The sequence below is a fragment of the Pithys albifrons genome, chromosome 4 (assembly GCF_047495875.1).
Source record: "Pithys albifrons albifrons isolate INPA30051 chromosome 4, PitAlb_v1, whole genome shotgun sequence".
In the NCBI taxonomy this organism is placed as follows: Eukaryota; Metazoa; Chordata; class Aves; order Passeriformes; family Thamnophilidae; genus Pithys; species Pithys albifrons.
The window spans coordinates 27745179-27769415 of record NC_092461.1 but is presented as its reverse complement, the minus strand read 5'-3'; the positions used below and the strand labels follow the sequence as shown (position 1 = coordinate 27769415).

Here is a 24237-nt window from a genome sequence, read left to right as displayed (position 1 = left end):
GGTGTGACCAGCCAATTTGCTGCTGATGGACTCAATCCCCTCATCTCAATCACCCATAAAGGTGTTAATTAACCAGGACTGGAGCCAGCACAGCCCCCTGGGGGTCACTGGGGACCGCCTCTCCTCCCTCACCTGCCCTGCTGGGGGTTTTGGTGCTCAGCTCCCTGGTCCTGCTGGGGGTGCTGGAGGTTCTGGAGAGCTTGTTGGCCGACACTCGGTACAAGACGCCGCCGATGGTGCGGAATCCTTTGCTCCTCCAGGGCTGGGATTTGGCACCTGGGGCTGATGGGCGTGGTTGGGTCAACAAGAGGGACCTGCTGGAAGAAAAACCAAGTCAAGGTAAGGCCCAAATTGGGGAAAATTCCTCCCCAAAATGCTGCTCTGTGAGTAAATCCTCTGCCTGTAATTCCTCGTCCTCCTCCTTCCCAAGGGTGGGTCCCAAAGGTGTCTCTTCCTTTGGGATAACGGGGTGGTTCTTGTTGACTCCAAACCTTCCCACGTTTACCCAACACTCCCCAAACTTCATTGAAAAGCTTTTCCTTCCCTTCCAGTGCCAAATTCCAGGTGTTTGGAATAGTGAAGAGGTGGGAAAAGCTCCTGATAATTTAATAACTTGGGAGTTTTCTTCCAGTGGGTTCTAATTCCGCTGTTTCCCTGGATTTGTTTTTCCAGGTGGGATTCCACATCTTTGCCCTGAGGGTGTTGGAGCTTTTCACTTGAGGCTTCTCCATCCTCGCTCTGTGAATGGTTTGGGTTGGAAAGGACCTGAAAGATCATCTCATTCCAGCCCCACTGATCCATGGACAGGGACCAGCAGGACCATCTCATTCCAGCCCCACTGATCCATGGACAGGGACCTGCAGGACCATCTCATTCCAGCCCCACTGATCCATGGACAGGGACCTGCAGGACCATCTCATTCCAACCCCACCACCTGCAGGACCATCTCATTCCAGCCCCACTGATCCATGGACAGGGACCTGCAGGACCATCTCATTCCAGCCCCACCCCCTGCAGGACCATCTCATTCCAACCCCACCAAGCATGGAGAGGGACCTGCAGGATCCCAAAGATAAAATATGGGAATATTTGATGTCCTTTGGATCCCAAATATAAATATGGGAATATTTGAAGTCCTTTGGATCCCAAATATAAATATGGGAATGTTTGATGCCCTTTGAATCCCAAATATGGGAATGTTTGATGCCCTTTGGATCCCAAACATAAAATATGGGAATATTTGATGTCCTTTGGATCCCAAATATAAATACGGGAATATTTGAAGTCCTTTGGATCCCAAATATAAAATCTGGGAATATTTGATGCCTCCACCAACCCCAGGATTGGATCAGGATCCTTCTGGATGAATCCAAGAGGATTTCCCAGCTCCTACAAGTCCATTTTATTTTCTGTTTCTCCTCTTTAGGCTCAGCTTGTATTTATTTTTTAATCCTTCTTTAGTAAAAAATCCCATTTCCATGCTGGGATTTGAATCCCAAGAAAAGCAGGGATAGGGATGGGGTTGTGGAATGGGATAAAACTCCCCCCAAAACCCCCAAAAATCGAATTATTCCTCCCATTATTCATCAATAAAAAAGGGGATTTAGGATTAAAATGCTCCTGAAACACACCAGGAATTCTTGGAGGTGGACGAGAGTCCCAAAAATTCACATTATTCCATGGAAAACCTTCAGGTTTTGAGCAATATTGGAGGTTTCCTTCCTAAAATCAGACCTCAAATAAACACTTGGAAGGAGTTAATTTATTTCCAAGGGCCTGATTGGGTTGATTGAACTAATTAAGTGCCCCAAGGACGACGTTGGAGGTCAAAGAAGTGATTGGGAATTAAAAAAAAAATTAAGGAATGTGCCCCTTTTCCCCCCACCAAGCCATAAAATCAGGGAATTCATTAGTTTGGAACACACAATGACCAGCCTAAAAAACCACATTAATTCACCCACCAACAATTCCCTCCTTGCCATAATTAGTTCTAATTAGAAAACAAACAATTAAAACAAACAAGAAACGGACAGAAAGAAACGACTCCTTGTTTTAATTTGATCCAATTAAATGAGAATTTCCATTCAAATGAAACTGAATTTTAATCTCAAGGACACACCAAAAAAAAATGAAAAAAAAACCCCCAAATATTAATCCAGGCTGGATCTCAATTAAAACCTGGGGGGAAAAAATGAAAATTATGAATCTCAATTAGCACCTTTTAAGCTCTTTAATTACCTAAATAAAGATGCACCTTCCCAATAACTCCCCGGGAGGTGGGAATGGGAAAGGAGTTGTTGCAATTAAGGGATAATGGTGATTAATTCCCCAATTTCCACATCCCGGGGGGAAAGGGAGACTCTTCTCCCAATCCTTGTAAAGGCTGGAGGAGTTTTCTCCTCAAGGAATTCCCACTTGGATGAAAAAAACGCCCCAAAATTCCAGGAAAACTTGTGGAAAAGGGAAGGGGAACATTCCGTGGGATCATGGAATGGGTTGGGTGGGAAGGGACCTGAAGGACCCTGGAATTCCATTCCTGACACCTCCCACCATCCCAGGGGACTCCTTGGACACTCCCAGGGCTGGAACAGCCACAGCTTCTCTGGGAATTCCATCCCAGCCAGGAATCCCTTCCCAATATCCCACCTGACACATTCCCTGTGTCCTGTCCCTCCATCCCTTATCCCAAGTCCCTCTCCAGCTCTCCTGGAGCCCCTTTGGACACTGGAAGGGGCTCTCAGCTCTCCCTGGATCCTTCTGGACATTCCCAGCATTCCCAGCCTGGCTCCAGAGCAGCTCCAGCCCTTGGAGCATCTCTGTGTCCCCTCTGGAATGGTTTCGGTGGGAAGGGACCTGAAAGATCCTGGAATTCCATTCCTGACACCTCCCACCATCCCAGGGGGCTCCTTGGACACTCCCAGGGCTGGAGCAGCCACAGATTCTCTGGGAATTCCATCCCAATCCCTGTAAAGGCTGGAGGAGTTTTCTCCTCAACGAATTCCCACTTGGATGAAAAAAACACCCCAAAATTCCAGGAAAACTTGTGGAAAAGGGATGGGGAACATTCCATGGGATCATGGAATGGTTTGGTTGGGAAGGGACCTCCAGGATCATCCAGTTCCAACCCCAGAAGGGGCTCTGAGCTCTCCCTGGATCCTTCTCTTCTCCAGCTGGACATTCCCAGCTCTCCCACTTTGGGAATTCCAGGATTTGGGATCCTTTTCCTTCCCCCTTTGGGAATTCCAGGATTTGGGATCCTTTTCACTCCCACTTTAAGAATTCCAGGATTTGGGATCCTTTTCCTTCCCACTTTGAGAATTTCAGGATTTGGGATCCTTTTCACTCTCCCTTTGGGAATTCCAGGATTTGGGATCCTTTTCACTCTCCCTTTGAGAATTCCAGGATTTGGGATCCTTTTCACTCCCACTTTGGAAATTCCAGGATTTTGGGGACCATTTTCCTTCCCAATTTGAGGCTCCTGGGAGTTTTGGGGGATCCTTTTCCTCCCCAGTTTGGGATCCTGGGAATTTCTGGGGATACTTTTCCACCCCAGTTTGAGGGTCCCAGGGGTGTTCAGGAAAGAATCGTGGGAAGAGCAGCTTATTAATTAGTGATTATTAATTAGGCCTTCTGAGCCTGAGGGTTGGTCCTGGAGTCATGGAATGGTTTGGGTGGGAAGGGACCTGAAAGATCCTGGAATTCCATTCCTGACACCTCCCACCATCCCAGGGGGCTCCAACCTTGGACATTCCCAGGGCTGGAGCAGCCACAGGACACAGAGAGGACCCAAAATTCCCCTGGGAAAAGATTCCTTGTTTTTCCAGGTAGGTCAACCCCAACCCCCTCCCGCTGATATCCCGTTAAAGGAATTGCTGACATTCCAAAGGCTCCTCCAATCCCTGCGGAGCCTCGTTAGGGAGGGAGGGAATTACCGTCCTGTTAATGAGCTTATTCCAACCCCCAGGGAGCTCTGGATGAGCTCTGGAATTCCACAGGAATTCTGATTGATGAGGATCAGAGAGGGAAAGTCAAAAACCTTCCCTGCTCATCCCAGGAAATCCCATTCCAAAGCCTGGATCTAGCCCAGAATTCCACAGGAATTCTGATTGTTGAGGATCAGAAAGTCAAAGACATTCCCATGTCCTGGAATGGATATTCCCTCCCTGCTCATCCCAATAATCCCATTCCAGAGCCTGGGGAAAAAGGGAAAAAGGAAAGGGAAAAAAGGGAGAAAGGGAACAGGAAAAAAGGGAAAAGGGAAAGGGAAAAAAGGGAAAAGGGAAAGGGGGGGAAAAAGGGAAAAGGGAAAGGGGGGGAAAAGGGAAAAGGGAAAAAAGGGAAAAAAAAGAAAAAAGGAAAAACGGGGAAAGGGGAAAAAGGGGGAAAGGGAAAAAGGGGGAAAGGGAAAAAGGGGGAAAGGGAAAAAGGGGGAAAGGGAAAAAGGGGGAAAGGGAAAAAGGGGGAAAGGGAAAAAGGGGGAAAGGGAAAAAGGGGGAAAGGGAAAAAGGGGGAAAGGGAAAAAGGGGGAAAGGGAAAAAGGGGGAAAGGGAAAAAGGGGGGAAAGGGAAAAAGGGGGAAAAGGGAAAAAGGGGGAAAAGGGAAAAAGGGGGAAAAGGGAAGGGGAAAGAAAAAAGGGAAGAAGGTGAAAAGGGAAGAAGAGAAAAATCAGGAAAACAAAAACGGGGGAAAGGAAAAAAGGAGAAATGAGGGAAAGGAAAAAATTCAAAAAAGGGAAAAGAAAAAAAGGCAAAAAATTTAACGGGGGAGGGAAGAAAAAGGAAAAAAGGGACAAAGGAAAAGAGAAAATAGGAAGGAAAAAACCAAGGGAAAGGGAAAAGCCAAAAGAAAAGGGGGAAAGAAGAAATAAAAATAAAGATAAAAATAAGGAATAAAAAGAGAGGGAAGAGGGAGGGGAAATTCCCAGGGGGAAGGGGGGTGATTAATCCCAAATTTTGCCCCAGGACATCCCATTGTTTTCCAAACCCCCCGGATGAGGGCGAGGCTTGGAACGATCCCAACAAATCCCATCTGAATAATAAAGGGATTTAAATCCCTTGGCAGGGAAAATCAAACCCCCAACCCCCTGTTAAGGAGGTGCCACTTCCAAACATCCCAAATCCCAACCCTGGGATTTATTCCTCATTTTTCTGTCAAATCTGGGGAGGGGGAAGAAAAAAACCGGGAGGGGATTGAAGGGAATTTAAAGGCAACAGAATGAGAGAAAAACTCAGAAAATTGGGCTTAAAATGTCCCAAAAATTGAGAGATTTAAGTCTGGATTTTCCAGGTTCTCTCCCACTTTGGAGCTTCATCAAATCCAGATCAATAACTTGGACAATTGGGCTGGAAATGCCCCAAAAATTGGAATATTTAAGTCTGGATTTTCCCAATTTCCCCCCACTTTGGAGCATCATCTCCCCCAGTTCAGTTCCTGCTCCAGAATGGGAGAAAAACTCACAAAATTTGACTTAAAATGCCCCAAAAATTGGGAATTTAAATCAGAATTTTCCAGGTTCTCTCCCACTTTGGAGCATCATCGAATCCAGATCAATATCTTGGAAAATTGGGCTGAAAATGTCCCAAAAATTGGAATATTTAAGTCTGGATTTTCCAGACTTTCCTTCCCTAAAACCCCTTCGGTTCCTTCCCTGAATTCCTGCCCTTTTTTGCTCATTCCAGAAAGGAAAATTCCAGGTTTTCCCAAGTATTACCAGGAAGAGGTGAAGGAGATTTTGACCTGCCAGAAAGGTTGAAAATAAAAACCAGGAATGGCCAAAATAGAAATCCCAAAATTCCCCTCCCAATGGGAAGAGGCTCTGCAGGGAAAGGACATTTTTTCCCAAGATTTTTGAAGGAATTTCCAACCTCCAAGTCCCTTTTCCCAATGGGAAGAGACTCCGCAAGGAAGTGACAGTTTTTCCAAGATTTTTGAGGGAATTTCCAATCCCAAAATTCTTCTAATGATAGGAAGAGACTCTGAAGGGAAGGAAAATTTTTTCCCAAGATTTTTGAAGGAATTACCAAACTCCAAGTCCCTTTCCCAATGGGAAGAGACTCCAAAGGGAAGGGAAAATCTCTTTCCAAGGATTTTGAAGGAATATCCGATTCCAAAATTCCTCTAATGATGGGAAGAGACTTTGCAGGGAAGGGACATTTTTTCCCAAGATTTTTGATGGAATGATCAACCTCCAAGTCCCCTTTCCTGATGGGAAGAGACTTTGAAGGAAAGGGACATTTTTCCCAAGATTTTTGAAGGAATGACCAATCCCAAAATCCCTTTCCCAGTGGGAAGAGACTCTGCAGGAAAGGACATTTTTTCCCAAGTTTTTTGAGGGAATTACCAACCTCCAAGTCCCTTTCCCAGTGGGAAGAGGATTTAAAGGGATGGGAATTCTGCTCCCAAAATTTTTGATGGAATGACCAATCCCAAAATCCCCTTCCTGATGGGAAGAGGCTCTGCAGGGAAGGGACATTTTTTCCAAGATTTTTGAGGGAATGACCAATCCCAAAATTCCTCTAGTGATGGGAAGAGAGTCTGCAGGGCAGGAAAAATCTTTTCCCAAGATTTTTGAAGGAATTTACAATCCCAAAATTCCTCTAATGTTGGGAAGAGGCTCTGCAGGGAAGGGACATTTTTTCCCAAGATTTTTGAAGGAATTTCCAACCTCCAAGTCCCTTTCCCCAATGGGAAGAGACTCTGCAGGGAAGGGACATTTTTTCCCAAGATTTTTGAAGGAATTTCCAACCTCCAAGTCCCTTTTCCCAATGGGAAGAGACTCTGCAGGGAAGGGACATTTTTTCCCAAGATTTTTGAAGGAATTTCCAACCTCCAAGTCCCTTTTCCCAATGGGAAGAGACTCTGCAGGGAAGGGGAAATTTTTTCCCAAGATTTTTCATGGAATGACCAATCCCAAAATCAACAGGAATGAACAGAAGGAGAGAAAATTCCAGCCCTGCAAGAGCCACAATCCAATGAAATCACCGGGAGAAGAAGGAGGGGAGGAGTGAAAAGGAGAATCCATAAATCTCCTCCTCATTCCCAACGACCCCCAGTCCTTATTAAGTCAATTAATTTCAGTTAATTGAACTCGATCCTGACTCCCAATCCCGGGGATTTAAAGGCAGGGGGGGAATTGTTTTAGGAGAGGCCCCTCTGGGTGGGGGGAAGGAGGGGAAGGAAATGAGACCCACGTGAGGAAGGGGCCGATCCCCAGTGACCCCCAGGGGGCTGTGCTGGCTCCAGTCCTGGTTAATTAACACCTTTATTGATAATTGAGATGAGGGGATTGAGTCCATCAGCAGCAAATTGGCTGGTCACACCAAGTTGGGAGGGAGTGTCGGCCTGCTGGAGGGCAGGAGGGATCTGGAGAGGGATCTGGACAGGCTGGAGGGATCTGGAGAGGGATCTGGACAGGCTGGAGGGACCTGGAGAAGGATCTGGACAGGATGGAGGGATCTGGAGAGGGATCTGGACAGGCTGGAGGGATCTGGAGAAGAGCCTGGACAGGCTGGAGGGCAGGAGGGCTCTACAGAAGAATCTGGACAGGCTGGAGGGATCTGGAGAAGGATCTGGACAGGCTGGAGGGCAGGAGGGCTCTGCAGAGGGATCTGGATAGACTGGAGGGATGGGCTGATTCCAGTGGGATGAAGTTCAACAAGACCAAGTGCAGGTCCTGCCCTTTGGCCACCCCAACCCCCTGCAGCGCTCCAGGCTGGGCACAGAGTGGCTGGAGAGCAGCCAGGCAGGGAGGGACCTGGGGGGGCTGAGGGACAGGAAGCTCAACAGGAGCCACCAGTGTGCCCAGGTGGCCAAGAAGGCCAATGGGATCCTGGCCTGGATCCAAACTAGCGTGGCCAGCAGGCCCAGGGCAGTGACCCTTCCCCTGGACTCTGCCTTGGGGAGGCCACACCTTGAGTGTTGTGTTCAGTTCTGGGCCCCTCAGTTGAGGAAAGATCTTGAGGGGCTGGAGCGGGGCCAGAGAAGAGCAACGAGGCTGGAGAAGGGACTGGAGGTGGCACTGAGTGTCCTCTGAAACACCTCCAGGGACAGAGAATCCACCATTTTCTTTTGGCCCTCAGATGTTCCCTGGAAGCACCTCCTGTTGATTTAAGAAGACCCTTCACAAACTCCAGGATTTCTTTTGACCTCCAAATGTTCCCTGGAAACACCTCCAGATGTTTTAGGAACCTCTACACAAGCTCCAGTTCTTCCCTTGTCCTCCAAATAGTCCCTGACAACATCTCCAGGTGTTTCAGGAATCTCTACACAAGCTCCAGAATTTCTCTTGACCCTGAGAAATTCCTTGAAAACACCTCCAGATGTTTCAGGAAGACTCTACACAAACTCCAGGATTTCCCTTGACCTCCAAATGGTCCCTGGAAACATCTCCAGATGTTTCATGGAGACTCCTCCCAACCAGGAAAAGGAAGCGGCTGATCCACGATGGAACAACACAGAGCCAGCGTGGGATTGGCTCAGCTCCCACATCCCACCCAGCAGCATTCCAGCCATGGAATCTTACCTGGATGTCCCGGGGCGCCTGCTCTTCCAGGTGGGAATGGGGCTGGAGAAGGAGGACAGGGATGGAGTCACCACGTTCTTCTTCACGATCCTGTAGCGCGTCTTGATCACTTTGTTGGCCGGGGGGCTCCGGGCCAGGGGCGAGGCGGCTCCTGGAGGAAAAGATGGGAAAAAGGGCTTGGAATTGGGGTGGGGATGGATAGGAGGGGTGTCCAAGATCCAGTAAAGGTTGGAAAAGACCTTGAAGATCTTCAAGTCACAGAACATTCTCACTGTCATTGGTCTCACATCCCAGCCCCTCCCCACCCTCCCAGCCAGGAATTCATTCCCAATATCCCACCTGACACATTCCCTGTGTCCTGTCCCTCCATCCCTTGTCCCAAGTCCCTCTCCAGCTCTCCTGGAGCCCCTTTGGACACTGGAAGGGGCTCTCAGCTCTCCCTGGATCCTTCTGGACATTCCCAGCCTGGCTCCAGAGCAGCTCCAGCCCTTGGAGCATCTCCGTGGCCTCCTCTGGAATGGTTTGGGTGGGAAGGGACCTGAAAGATCCTGGAATTCCATTCCTGACACCTCCCACCATCCCAGGGGGCTCCAGCCTGGCCTTGGACACTCCCAGGGCTGGGGCATCCTCTGGGAATTCCATCCCAGCCAGGAATTCCTTCCCAATATCCCACCTGGCACTTTTCCATGGACACATCCAGCCCCTCATGGATTCAGCCCCAATCCCATTCCCAAACCAGCTCCATCCCACTGGGAATGGACAAGATCCACAATCCCAAACCCTCCCAACCAACTCCAGCCCCGTTCCCTCCCTCGCTCCGACTCCCAAACTCATGAATCCAGGAATTCACCCAATCCATAATTAACATTCAACCTCAACGAGCCAACAGAGCTCCCAAATTGTCCTTATATCCCTCCCAACCTCCTTTTCCTGCTCCCAAACCGGGATAAACTCCCTTCCCAAAGATTCTCCAGAGCTGGTTCGGCAATTCCGGCATCGCTCCGGCATCACCCCCCCTTCCCTCCTGCTCCTTCCCTTCTCCAGCTGGACATTCCCAGCTTTCCTCCCAGCAGGGAGGGGGTTCCATCTCTCCAATCATTTCTCTGGACCCGAATTCCTGTGGAATGTCCCCATTCCCAGCTCTGATCCCTGTTTTTCCCTTTTCCCAGCTCTGAGGTTTGACTCCACCCCCAGCCCAGGGGTCTCTCCCTCCAGACTCAGCAGATCTTGGATGTGCCCACTGATAATTCCATCCCAGCCAAGAATTCCCTCCCAATATCCCACCTGACATATTCCCTGTGTCCTGTCCCTCCATCCCTTGTCCCAAATCCCTCTCCAGCTCTCCTGGAGCCCCTTTGGACACTGGAAGGGGCTCTCAGCTCTCCCTGGATCCTTCTGGACATTCCCAACATTCCCAGCCTGGCTCCAGAGCAGCTCCAGCCCTTGGAGCATCTCCGTGGCCTCCTCTGGAATGGTTTGGGTGGGAAGGGACCTGAAAGATCCTGGAATTCCATTCCTGACACCTCCCACCATCCCAGGGGGCTCCAGCCTGGCCTTGGACACTCCCAGGGCTGGGGCATCCTCTGGGAATTCCATCCCAGCCAGGAATTCCTTCCCAATATCCCACCTGGCACTTTTCCATGGACACATCCAGCCCCTCATGGATTCAGCCCCAATCCCATTCCCAAACCAGCTCCATCCCACTGGGAATGGACAAGATCCACAATCCCAAACCCTCCCAACCAACTCCAGCCCCGTTCCCTCCCTCGCTCCGACTCCCAAACTCATTAATCCAGGAATTCACCCAATCCATAATTAACATTCAACCTCAACGAGCCAACAGAGCTCCCAAATTGTCCTTATATCCCTCCCAACCTCCTTTTCCTGCTCCCAACCCGGGATAAACTCCCTTCCCAAAGATTCCCCGGAGCCGGCGCGGCAATTCCGGCACCGCTCCGGCATCACCCCCCTCTCCCTCCTGCTCATCCCTGCTCTCTCCTCCGCTCCCTTTGTGTGGATAATCATGTTCCTTGATTGGCCCGGCTCGTTAATTCCCTTCATTACAGGCTCGGGCAGGTTGTAATTTTTCCCGATGAATTCCCGGCTCGGATCAAAAGCGCTCCGGGGGTTTTTATTGCCGACAATCCCGCCGGCGTGGCGGCGTTATCAGCGCGGCACACGCGGCCCCCGCGCCCTCCCCGGGTCACCCTTAATGACTAATCGATCTCATTAGCTGCTCCTAATTAAAAACTTTATTGCAGCCCCCTGCAAGACGAATGCCGAGGAAAAGAAGGGCGGAAAATAAGGACGGAAAATAAAGATGGAAATGGTGGCGTGGAATTTTGGGGGGAGGTTGAGGGTGGTTTGTGTGCTGAGCTCGGGGAATTCTATGGAGGATTCCATGGGAAAAAGGGCTTGGAAAAGTGCAGGGAAGAGCTGGGGGGGTCGTGGAGTTGAGGAGGGAAAGAGAAGGCAGGGATGGGATCGGATGGAGGGATGGGATGGGGCTCAGCAAGGTGGGAGTCACAAGAACCTGGAGAGGTCCAGGTGGGAATGCTGGGAATGCTGCGGAAGGGAGGGAAAAGGGAGATGGGAATGCTGAGGGACAGGTGGGAAAAGGGAGATGGGAATGCTGAGGGACAGGTGGGAAAAGGGAGATGGGAATGCTGAGGGAGGGAGGGAAAAGGGAACTGGGAATGCTGAGGGACAGGTGGGAAAAGGGAGCTGGGAATGCTGAGGGAAAAGGGAGCTGGGAATGCTGAGGGAAAAGGGAGCTGGGAATGCCGAGGGTCAGGTGGGAAAAGGGAGCTGGGAATGCCGAGGGACAGGAGGGAAAAGGGACCTGGGAATGCTGAGGGAGGGAGGGAAAAGGGAGCTGGGAATGCTGAGGGACAGGTGGGAAAAGGGACCTGGGAATGCTGAGGGAAAAGGGAGCTGGGAATGCTGAGGGAAAAGGGAGATGGGAATGCTGAGGGAAAAGGGAGATGGGAATGCTGAGGGAAAAGGGAGCTGGGAATGCTGAGGGAAAAGGGAGCTGGGAATGCCGAGGGACAGGTGGGAAAAGGGAGCTGGGAATGCCGAGGGACAGGTGGGAAAAGGGAGCTGGGAATGCCGAGGGACAGGTGGGAAAAGGGAGCTGGGAATGCTTAGGGAGGGAGGGAAAAGGGAGCTGGGAATGCTGAGGGACAGGTGGGAAAAGGGAGCTGAGAATTCTGAGGGACAGGAGGGAAAAGGGAGCTGGGAATGCCGAGGGACAGGTGGGAAAAGGGAGCTGGGAATGCCGAGGGACAGGTGGGAAAAGGGAGCTGGGAATGCCGAGGGACAGGTGGGAAAAGGGAGCTGGGAATGCTGAGGGAAAAGGGAGCTGGGAATGCCGAGGGACAGGTGGGAAAAGGGAGCTGGGAATGCCGGGGGTCAAGTGGGAAAAGGGAGCTGGGAATTCTGAGGGAGGGAGGGAAAAGGGAGCTGGGAATGCCGAGGGACAGGTGGGAAAAGGGAGCTGAGAATTCTGAGGGACAGGAGGGAAACGGGAGCTGGGAATGCCGAGGGACAGGAGGGAAAAGGGACCTGGGAATGCTGAGGGAGGGAGGGAAAAGGGAGCTGGGAATGCTGAGGGAGGGAGGGAAAAGGGAGCTGGGAATGCTGAGGGAAAGGGGAGCTGGGAATGCTGAGGGAAAAGGGAGCTGGGAATTCTGAGGGAAAAGGGAGCTGGGAATGCCGAGGGACAGGTGGGAAAAGGGAGCTGGGAATGCCGGGGGTCAAGTGGGAAAAGGGAGCTGGGAATTCTGAGGGAGGGAGGGAAAAGGGAGCTGGGAATGCCGAGGGACAGGTGGGAAAAGGGAGCTGAGAATTCTGAGGGACAGGAGGGAAACGGGAGCTGGGAATGCCGAGGGACAGGAGGGAAAAGGGACCTGGGAACGCTGAGGGAGGGAGGGAAAAGGGAGCTGGGAATGCTGAGGGAAAGGGGAGCTGGGAATGCTGAGGGAAAAGGGAGCTGGGAATGCTGAGGGAAAAGGGAGCTGGGAATGCTGAGGGAAAAGGGAGATGGGAATGCTGAGGGAAAAGGGAGATGGGAATGCTGAGGGAAAAGGGAGATGGGAATGCTGAGGGAAAAGGGAGATGGGAATGCTGAGGGAAAAGGGAGATGGGAATGCTGAGGGAAAAGGGAGATGGGAATGCCGAGGGTCAGGTGGGAAAAGGGAGCTGGGAATGCCGAGGGACAGATGGGAAAAGGGAGCTGGGAATGCCGAGGGTCAGGTGGGAAAAGGGAGCTGGGAATGCCGAGGGTCAGGTGGGAAAAGGGAGCTGGGAATGCCGAAGGACAGGAGGGAAAAGGGAGTTGGGAATTCTGAGGGACAGGAGGGAAAAGGGAGCTGGGAATTCTGAGGGACAGGTGGGAAAAGGGAGCTGAGAATTCTGAGGGACAGGAGGGAAAAGGGAGCTGGGAATGCTGAGGGACAGGTGGGAAAAGGGAGCTGGGAAAGCTGAGGGACAGGTGGGAAAAGGGAGCTGGGAATGCTGACGGAGGGAGGGAAAAGGGAACTGGGAATGCTGAGGGAAAAGGGAGCTGGGAATGCTGAGGGAAAAGGGAGGGAAAAGGGAGCTGGGAATGCCGAGGGACAGGTGCGAAAGGGGAGCTGGGAATGCTGAGGGACAGGAGGGAAAAGGGAGCTGGGAATGCTGAGGGACAGGAGGGAAAAGGTTGCTGGGAGTGCTGAGGGACAGGCGGGAAAAGGGAGCTGGGAATGCTGAGGGAGAGGAGGGAAAAGGGAGCTGGGAATGCCGAGGGAGAGGAGCGAAAAGGGAGCTGGGAATGCCGAGGGAGAGGAGGGAAAAGGGAGCTGGGAATGCCAAGGGACAGGAGGGAAACGGGAGCTGGGAATTCTGAGGGAAAAGGGAGCTGGGAATGACGAGGTAAAAGGGAGCTGGGAATGCTGAGGGAAAAGGGAGCTGGGAATGCCGAGGGACAGATTTCCAAGGACACGGAACCACCTGAGCATTCCAAGGATATTGAACCACCTGAGCATTCCCAGGACACGGAGCCACCTCAGCATTGGATCGGGATCGGGTTTGGGATCAGGATCGGGACTGGGATGGCGGCGCAGGAGCCGCCCATGGAAAACCAGTAGGAAAACCAGGAAGGAACTGGGATGAGACCGACCAATCCCAGCACTGCTCCGGCTGTCGGAGCTTCGGGAAAAGCCCCGGAGAGGATGGGAAGGGTCGGGAAAATCCGTCTGTGTTTGGCCTTGGGAAGGACTCGGCTCTCCCAGTTAAAGTTATTTTTTAATTGACTTTTTCAATATCTTTTTTTATTTCATTCTTTAGAGTGTTTTATTTAAATGCTACAAGTAATTTAAAAGATTTATTAAATTATAATTAAATTTATTTAAATTTATTTCATTGTTACTTATTTAAATTTCTTTTTATTTAAATGTATATATTCTTATTTTATTTTTAATTAATTTTAAATTTCTTTAAATTATTATTATTATTTACTTTTATGTAATATTTATTATTTTTATTTAAGTTTTATTATCATTTAAATTTTATTTAACTTTGATAATCTCCTATTTCTTTAATTTAAATTTCTATTAGTTTTATTTTATTTAATAGATTTTTTCTTAATTTTTATTTAATTTTATTTTTATTTACATTTACCTAAATTTTTATTGAATTTTATTTAAATTGCACTTAACTTTTTATTAATTTTTATTATTTTATGTGGATTTTTATTTTTTTATTTTTTTGTTTTCATTTTATTGATTTTTATTTAAATTTATCTAATTTTTTTATTTACAATTTTATTTTTAATTTTTACTTTTATTCACAATTTATTTAAATTCATAATAAATTTATTCAAATTTATTCACAGTTTTATTTAAAGCTTTATTTAAATTTTCTTATTTGCATTTTTATCCCGTTTTATTGAAATTTCTATTTAAAGTTTTTATTTAGATTTTCTTATTAAAATTTTTATTTAAATATTTTGTTTAATTCTTATTGCCATTTTTATTTAGTTTTTACTTAACTTTTATGTCTTATTTTTATTGAAATTTTCCTGAACTTTCTACCAAAATTTTTTTTAAAATACTGAATTTTCTATTTGAAACTTTACTGAATTTTTAATTTAAATTTCCTTATTTAAATCCTTTTATTTGAATTTCTGTTGAATTTTTAGTGATATCTTTTTAAAATTTTTTTATATTTATTTTTATTTTTTCTATTTATTTTTAATTTATTTTCTATTTCTATTTCTCCATTTTTTATTTTCCTATTTTTATTTTTCTATTTTTATTATTTTTCTTTTTTTATTTTTCCATTTTTTCTATTTATTTTTCTCTTTTTTTATTTTTTAATTTTTTATTTTTGTCTCTTTAATTTTTTCTATTTTTCATTTTTACTTTTTTATTATTTACTTTTTCTATTTTCATTTTTTGTTTTTTAAAGTTTTTATTTTTTACTTTTCCTATTGCTATTTTTTTCTATATAGTTTTTATTTTTATTATCTATATTCCTTTTTACTTTTTTAGTTTTCTAATTTTGTTTTTCTACTTAGTTTTTATTTTTTCCTTTTCTGTTTTATATTTATTTTTCTATTTTTATTTTTCTATTTTATTTTTCTATTTATTTTTCTATTTATTTTTTAATTTTTTTCTATTTTTATTTTTTCTCTTTATTTTTTATCTTCTGTGTTTATTTTTTATTATTTTTTGTATTTTCATTTTTTCCTATTTTTTATTCTTTTTCTATTGCCATTTTTTAATTTATTATTTTAATTTCTATTTTTCTTTTTTTAAATTTTTTCTCTTTTTATTTTTTAAATTATGTTTAAGTTTTATTTTTTATTTTTCTATTTTTATTTTTCTATTTTTATTTTTCTATTCTTATTTTTCTATTCTTATTTTCATTATTTTTTATTATTTTTTATTTTTCTATTTATTTTAATTTTAAAATTTTTTAATTTTTCGATTTTTATTTATTTTTTTATTTTTATTTTTTAATTTCTGTTTTTATTTCTATTATTTTCTTTTTCTATTTTCATTTTTCCTATTTTTTATTTTTTATTTTTTCTATTGCCATTTTCCTATTTATTTTTATTTTTTATTTTCTATTTTTCTTTTTTATTTTTTATTTTTCTATTTTTACTTTTGTATTTAGTTTTTTATTTTTCTATTTTTAATTATTATTTTTATATTTTTATTTTTTAATATTTTTATTATTTCTTTTTTTCTGTTTTTACTTTTTCTATTTATTTTTCTGTCTATTTTTATATTTTAATTTTTTCCATTTTTATTTTTTCTCTATTTTTATTTTTTATTTTCTATTTTTAACTTTATTATTTTCTCTATTATAATTTTTAAAAATTTTTATTCTTTTTCTATTGCCATTTTTTCTATTTATTTTTATTTTCTATTTTTCTTGTTTCTTTTTTTGTTTTTATTTCTCAATTTATATTTCAATTTTTATTTTTATTTATATTGTTTATTTTTCTATTTTTATTTTTCTATTTTTATTATTTTTATTATTTTTTATTGTTCTATTTTTGTTTCTTCTATTTATTTTCTATTTATTTTTATTTTTTAATTTTTTATTGTTTCCATTTTTATTTTTTTCTTTATTATTACTTTTTATTTTCTATTTTTATTTTTATTATTTACTTTTTCTATTTTCATTTTTTCCTATTTTTTATTTTTATTTTTTCCTATTGCCATTTTTTAATTTATTTTTCATTTTTTATTTGCTGTTTTTCTTTTTTCTATTTTTATTTTTTATTTATTTTTTATTTTTACTTTTTCTATTTTCATTTTTTATTTTTCTAATTTTAATTAAATTTTTATTTTATTTTTCTATTTATTTTTCTATTCATTTTTATTTTTTAATTTTTATTTTTTCCATTTGTATTTTTTCTCTCTATTTTTATTTTTCATTTTTTATTTTTATTTTTTATTATTTTTAATTTTCTTTTTTTTCCTATTTTTAAATTTTTTCTATTGCCATTTATTCCTATTTATTTTTTATTTTCTATTTTTTTATTTTCCTGTTTTTATTTTTCTATTTATTTTTTATTTTTATTTTCTATTTTTCTTTTTTTTATTTTTTTCTGGTTTTATTTTTTATTTATTTTCTATTTTTTATTTTCTATTTTTCTTCTTTCATTTTTTCTGTTTTTATTTTTTTTTAATTTTTAATTTTCTATTTTTATTTTTTTATTATTTTTTAAACTGAAAAATTTTCCGGACATTCCCAAGGCCAAACTCGAATTCCCAGCCCATGGAATGGGGTTGGAATGACCTGGGATTCCAACCCAAACCATTCCAGGATTCCATGGGATTGGGATCCCTCAGGATCCAACATGGAATGGAACCTCCAGGATCTTGGAAATCTGGGAAAAACCATCCTGATAATCCCAGAACGGAAAGGAAGAGCCAAGGGGGAGTTTCCATCCCAAAAATTCCCTCTGGAAACATCCCGGACACTTCCCAGAGAGGAGAATGGACTTGGATACGCCCCAAGGATTCCCAGCCCATGGAATGGGGTTGGAACGACCTGGGATTCCAACCCAAACCATTCCAGGATTCCATGGGATTGAGATCCCTCTGGATCCAACCTCCGCTCATTCCTTGGACACCTCCAGGGCTTGGGATTCCAAACCCACCTGGGCAATCCCAGCCAACCCTTTCCATCCCCAAATCCCTCTGGAATCACAAGGAACATTCCCAACCCTCCCCATTCCGGCAACGCTTCCCATCCCTGCGACGTTTTCCCTACGGAAAACCGACAACTCCACCTGGAAACCACTTCATTCCCTCCCCCTTCAATCCATCCATTTCCCCCCCTCCTTTCCCAGTTTTTTCATTCCCTTTTCCAGCAGCGAATCCATCACCACCAACCCCTCCGGATTATCCGACAGGCTCCATCATTCACCGGGATCATCCCCCCCGGATTCCGACTCCGGAGCCTTTTGGGCATTTCCGGGATGACGGATCGTCCCTGTCACGGCTCCGACTGCTCCGACTGCACATTCCGTGTCATTCCGGCTTTAATGACGGAGCTGTCGGAGCTTCTCCCATTTCCTGAAGGGTTTATTAGAGGCAAGATGGAGATCCTGCTCTTCCCGGCCTGACATCCCGAAAAAAATGGGAATATTGGCCGGGTGACACTTCCCATGGATCAGTTTGGGGGGTTTTCCTTCCCTTCTTTTTCCCTTTTTTATTCCGTTTTATCCGTCATTGGATCAAGGCTGGAATGGATGGGAAGATAAAGAGGGAAAATAATCCCAAATTTTGGGTCAGGATCATCCGGATCAGCCACTTTTTCGGGATGAATTTTGGGAGCTGAAGAATCCCTGGAATGTCAGAATTGGATTTGGGAGGGATTTAATTCCATTTAAAACTGAGTTTGGGATTTTCCTGCAGGGATTTGTTGCCCAATTAATCCCAAATTTTGGGTAATGATCCCAAATTAGCGACTTTTTAAGGATGAATTTTGGGAATTTGGGATGAAAATGATCCCTGGAATTTCAGCCCTGGATTGTGGGAAGGCCCCAAATCCCTTTAAAAAAGAGTTTGGGATTTTCCTGCAGGGATTTGGAGGGGAATTAATCCCAAATTTTGGGTCAGGATCCAGATCAGCCACTTTTTAGGGATAAATCCCGGGAATTTGGGAGCAGAAGAATCCCTGGAATGTCAGATTTGGGATGTGAAGGATCCCAAACTCCTTTAAAGCTCAGCCTGAGCTTTTCCCTCAGGGATTTGCAGGAAGATTTAACATGGAATTCCATCCTTTCTTTCCCCTTAAAACTCCCTCCTCAATCCCAGTTTTTCCTGGATCATCCCATTCCCAACTTTCCCTGTTCCTTGTTATAATTCCCAATAAATCCTGGCCCGAGGAGGGATTTTATATCCACAGGAAATCCCTAAACTGGGATTTGAAGGGGTTTAATCCCTGTCCTATCCCAGGCCTGAAATTCCAGGGATTGTTCCCTCCAATTCCCAAAATTCATCCTTAAAAAGGGATAAATTGGGATCATTACCCAAAATTTGGGATTAATTTTGCTCCAAATCCCTGCAGGAAAATCCCAAACTCTTTTTTAAAGGGATTTGGGGCCTTCCCACAATCCAGGCCTGAAATTCCAGGGATCGTTTTCATCCCAAATTCCCAAAATTCATCCTTAAAAAGTCGCTAATTTGGGATCATTACCCAAAATTTGGGATTAATTGGGCAACAAATTCCTGCAGGAAAATCCCAAGCTGAGTTTTAAAGGGGTTTAAATCCCTCCCAAATCCAAATCTGACATTCCAGGGATTCTTCTGCTCCCAAATTCCCGGGATTTATCCCTAAAAAGTGGCTGATCCGGATCCTGACCCAAAATTTGGGATTAATTCCCCTCCAAACCCACCCAGGAAAAACCTCCCAGGGATTTCCCATCAGATCCCTCAACATTCCAGAGGGTTTTTTCCCTCCTTTAGGAACAGGAAAAACGGGAACAGATGGACAGGTGGATTTTTCCCTCCATGGGAAAACGGGATTGATGGAAGAGCCAGGGATGAAATTCCCAAAAATTCCCAAAATAATCCTTTTCTCCCAAATTCCAGGAGTTTGAAGCCACAGGAAAATCCCGTTTTCCTGGCAGGATAATCCCAAAATTCTGTTCCTGTTTTCCAGGAATCTCCTGAAGATTCCAACTTTCCCATCCCAAATTCCAGGAATCTGATAACACAAAACATTCCAAAGGATCTTCCCTCTTTTTCCCAGAAATCTCCTGGACATCCCAAACCCCCAAATCACATTCCAGGTTCCAGAAGCCACAGGAAAATCCAATTTTCCCTAAAAAAACATTCCAAAGGATTTTCCCTGTTTTTCCAGGAATCTCCAGGAGATCCAACTCTTCCATCCCAAATTCCAGGAATCTCATAACACAAAACATTCCAAAGGGTCTTCTCTGTTTTTCCAGGAATCTCCTGGACATCCCAATCCCCCATCTCAAATTCCAGGAATTTGAAGCCACAGGAAAATCCCGTTTTCCTGACAGGACCTGGCTGGGTTTTCCGGGATATATCCCGAGTTTTCTGGGATCCAAAGGGACAACCACAATTCCCACTCATTTCATTTCGGGATTAAACCCAAAGAGATTCCAAAAAATCCCGGCAAAATTCCAGGGCTGGAATATTTTGGCGCTTCTTGGAAGACTCAGCTGGATTCCCTATGGAGAAAAACCAGGAAAAAAAAACAGGAATTCTCCGGGAAAAAACCCAATGGATTCATTGCGCCCCCTACAGGGAATTCTGCCAGGAAGCAGATCCTGCTTTTCCAGACCCAAAAAGGGAAAAATAGGGAAGGAAAATCCCTGATTTTCCATGGATTTCACACTCCCCATGCCTGAATATCCCATTAAAAAATATGGAATAACTGGAAAACAAGGAGGGGAAAAAAGAGGCTGGGGATGGAAAACTTCAAGGAATGAGCTCTGGGAATTTTCTTTTTCCTGGGTTGATCCCAAACTAAGGAATGTTGGGAAAAGATCCCTTTTCTTGGAGTGGGAAACACATGGAATTAAAGCTCCAACAGGGATGGGATGATCCCGTTATCCCAAAAAACATTCCCAGATGATCCCTTTGGGATGAGTTCTGGTTGTTTGAACCCTTTTCCAAGCAGGAAAAGCCCTTTCCAAACCCTTTTCCAAACCCTTTTCCAAGGAGGAGGAAAAGCCCTTTCCAAACCCCTTCCTTTGTTTTTCCCAGCACTGAATTCCACAAGATCCAAAGGAAAACAGGAAAAGGGAAAAGAGGGAAAATCCAGAAGGAACAGGGATGGAAAGTGGGTGGAGAAATCCAGGGATGGGAAACTGGTCCTGGTTTTTCTGTGGGATTTAAGGAGCCCAAAAATCCCTGGATTTTGCATATCCCTAATCCCAAATAATCCCAAGGCACAATTGGGATTTTCATGGAATGTGAGAATTTCATGGTCAATTCCCAAATATCTCAGGATCAACAATTCCCAAACAAGGAGATTTAAGGAGTTAATTCTTCCTAAAGTTGGGATAATTCTTGGGATAATTCCTGGAATAACTCCTGGGAAAATTCCTGGGAAAATAATTCTTGGGACAATTGTTGGGATAATTCCTGGGATAATTTTTGGGATAATTCCTGGAAAAATAATTCTTGGGAAAATAATTCTTGGGTTAACTCCTGGGATAATTGTTGGGATAATGCCTGGGATAATTCTTGGGAAAATAATTCTTGGGAAAATAATTCTTGGGAAAATTGTTGGGATAATTCTTGGGAAAATAATTCTTGGGATAATTCAGGTGGCTGGAGCAGAGCTCTGGCTGGAATAATCCTGGAATTCTGGCTCAATTGGAGCCCCCTGGGATAGTGGGAATGTCCCTGCCCATGGAATGGGATTGGAATTCCAGCCCTTTCCAGCCTGGCCTTGGACACTCCCAGGGCTGAACCAGCCCCAGTTTCTCCGGGAATTCCATCCCAGCCAGGAATTCCTTCCCAATATCCCACTTCCTAGCCCTGCCTTCCTTCCTCTTATTATTCCCAATTTTCCAGGGAATTTCACCCCTCAAACCTCCCTCTGGATATTGGGAATGTCTCCAAACCCAACCCAGATTTTCCCTTTATTAGTTACTAATTAATCACTAATTAATCACTAATTAATAGCTAATCAATTACTAATTAATTACCAATTAATCCAGGCACAATTAGCCAAACAATTCCCTTTTTCCCGTGGTTTGGGGGGGGAGGATAAATCTCCCAAATCCATAAAAAAACGGCGGCCATATTGAAAATTCCATTAAGCCGGAAAAGGGGCGGGACTTTTGGCCCCTTCTAATCATTAATTACTCCCAGCTAATTAATTAGTGCCCCATAAACCTGCCCTGCTCCGACTCCAGAGGGGGATTTATGGAAGATCCAACTTTGCTGCCGTTGCTTTTCCTGGAGCTTCTTCAGCACTTTCTTTTTTCCTTACGGAGGAAGCTCCGGATTTTACGGCTCCGACGGAGTTTTGGTTGGAATTTGGGAATGAGGGAAGATATTGGGAATGAGGGAGAGTCCCTTGGGAATGAGGGAGAGCCCTTGGGAATGAGGGAGAATCCTTGGGAACGAGGGAGAGTCCTTGGGAACGAGGGAGAGTCCTTGGGAATCACGAATATCCCATTTTCCAAGGAATTAACCCAATCCCTCCTTAAAAATTCCTTCTAAACCCAAACCAGGAGATTCCAAGAAGGAAAAGGGAGCCAAGCTTGGAATTCCAGAGGCTGAGTTGGGATACAGGGAAGGAGTTGGGCCCTTCCAGGAATATCCCACCAAATTCCCACCCTGAGACAAATTCAAGGAATATCTACATTTTGCCCACTCTGGAATCTCTTCCCAAAAACCTCTTGGATAACCCGGGAATTCCAGCCACAAGAATTCCCTTTTTCCCCGAGAATTCCATTCCATATCCATAATAAATATTTAGTGGGAATATCAGGGATGTCTGAGCTGTCCCAATCCCTGTGGAATTCCAGGATCTCCCAGATTTGGGAATATTCCCCATCCATCATCCCACAATTTTCTGGATTAGATCCCCCCCAAACAAACCCAAGAATTCCAAAACATCCCAAGAATTCCACAGCATTCCAACCCCCCCCAAAAATGGGAATATTCCACCCCAGGAAGCTGCAAATCCTGAGCTTGGGAATGACCCTTTTCCAAGGAAAACGCTTCAATTATTATGGATTCAAATCTCAGAAATTTGGGAATATTCCTGGTCCATCATCCCAGTTTTTTTGGAACAAATCCCATAACACAAACCCACAAAAATCCAGGAGCATAGAGAGGAAAATCCCAAAAATTCAACAGGATTCCTAATCCCCAAAAATGGGAATTTTCCACCCCAGGAATTTCCACCTTCACTCCCAAAATTATTCCACCTCATCCCAATTAAACCCCTAAAAACACCAGCCTGGATTGGAAATGGGAAAGTTGATTCCCTTTTATTTTTATTCCCTGTTTTTTCTATTCCCAGATTTTTTTTATTTCTAGGGGTTTTTTTTTAAATTCCCTGATTTTTTTATTCCCTTTTTTTATCCCCTGGTTTTTTTTTATTCCCTGGGGCTTTTTATTCCCTTTTTTTAATTCCCTCTTTTTTTTTTATTCCCAGTTTTTTTTTAATTCTCAGGTTTTTTTAATTCCGTTTTTTATTCCCAGTTTTTTATTCCATTATTTTATTCCCTGTTTTTTTATTCCCTTTTTTTAATTTATTGTTTTTATTCCCTGTTTTTTGTTCCCTGTTTTTTTAATTCCCTGGTTTTTATTCCATTTTTTTATTTCCTGTTTTTTATTCCCTTTTTTTAATTCATTGGTTTTTTAATTCCATTTTTTATTCCCTGGTTTTTTTATTCTGTTTTTAATTCCGTTTTTTTATTCATTTTTTTTATTACCAGTTTTTTTTTTAATCCCGTTTTTTTTATCCCTTTTTTAAAAATTTTCTGGGTTTTTTTATTCCTTGTTTTTTATCCTGTTTTTTTAATCCCCTTTTTTTAATTCTGTTTTTTATCTCCTGATTTTTTTTTATCCTCTGGTTTTTTTACTCCGTTTTTTTATCCCGTTTCTTTTTTATCCCTTGGATTTTTTTTATTCCAATTTTTATCCATTTTTTTTCCTTTTTTTTTTTAATTCCCTGGTTTTTCATCCCATTTTTTCACTCCCTGTTTTCTTTATTCCCTGGGGGTTTTTATCCTGTTTTTTATCTTGTTTTTTTATCCCCTGGGGGTTTTATTCCTTTTTTTATCCCGTTTTCTTTTTATTCCCTGTTTTTTTTATACCCTGGCTTTTTATTCCCTTTTTTTTTTAATTGCTTTTTTAAAATTTCCTCTTTTTTTATTCCCTGGGGGTTTTTAATCCCTTTTTTTTTACCCCCTATTTTTTATTCTCTATTTTCCCCCCTATTTTTCACCCCCCTGTTTTATCCTCTATTTTTATCCTCTATTTTTACCCCCTATTTTTTTATCCCACTTTTACCCCATTTTTTTAATCCCATTTTTCTATCCTTTTTTTTCTCCCCTATTTTTTTACCCCCTTTTTTCTTCATATTTTTTTATCCCCCTTTTTTTACCCCATTTTTCTGCCCCTGTTCTTTATCCCTTTTTTATTCCCTATTTTTACCCCCTATTTCCCCCCCCTATTTTTTTCCCCCATTTTTCCCCCCTTTTTTTCCTCCCTATTTTTTCTCCCGTTTTTCCACCCCCCATTTTTCCCCCCCTATTTTTTCCCCTCTATTTTTCCCCCCTATTTGTTCTCCCCTATTTTTTTCCTCTATTTTCCCCCCCTATTTCCTCCCCCTATTTTTCCCCCCTTTTTTCCTATTTTTTTCTCCCGTTTCCCCCCCCCCCATTTTTCCCCCCCATTTTTCCCCCCTATTTTTTCCTCCCTATTTTTCACCCCTATTTTTTTCTCCCCTATTTTTTTCTCTCCTCGTTTATTTTTTCTCCCCTATTTTTTTACTCCCTATTTTTACTCCCATTTTTTTCCTCTATTTTTTATCCCCCTATTTTTACCCCCCTTTTTCTCCCCTATTTTTCCCCCCCATTTTTTACCCCCAATTTTTTCTCCCCTATTTTTTCTCCCCGGCTTATTTTTTTCTCCCTATTATTTTTACCCCCTATTTTTTACCCCCTTTTTTATTCCTATTTTACCCCCCTATTTTTTACCCCTTATTTT

General features: G+C 43.4%; 1 protein-coding gene across 2 annotated transcripts in view; it reads right to left on the bottom strand.

The window, feature by feature from the left end:
- ZC3H3 (zinc finger CCCH-type containing 3) overlaps positions 1-24237 on the bottom strand; it is a 59030-nt gene that overhangs the window by 25235 nt on the left and 9558 nt on the right. The window contains exons 4-5 of one of the 2 annotated variants that reach the window (XM_071553739.1): positions 8522-8672; positions 133-317 (exon numbers count right to left, since the gene is read on the bottom strand). In XM_071553739.1, coding sequence (XP_071409840.1) covers positions 133-317; positions 8522-8672 — 336 coding nt within the window. The remainder of the gene's footprint in view (positions 1-132; positions 318-8521; positions 8673-24237) is intronic. The other variant, XM_071553740.1, reaches the window with a different exon arrangement.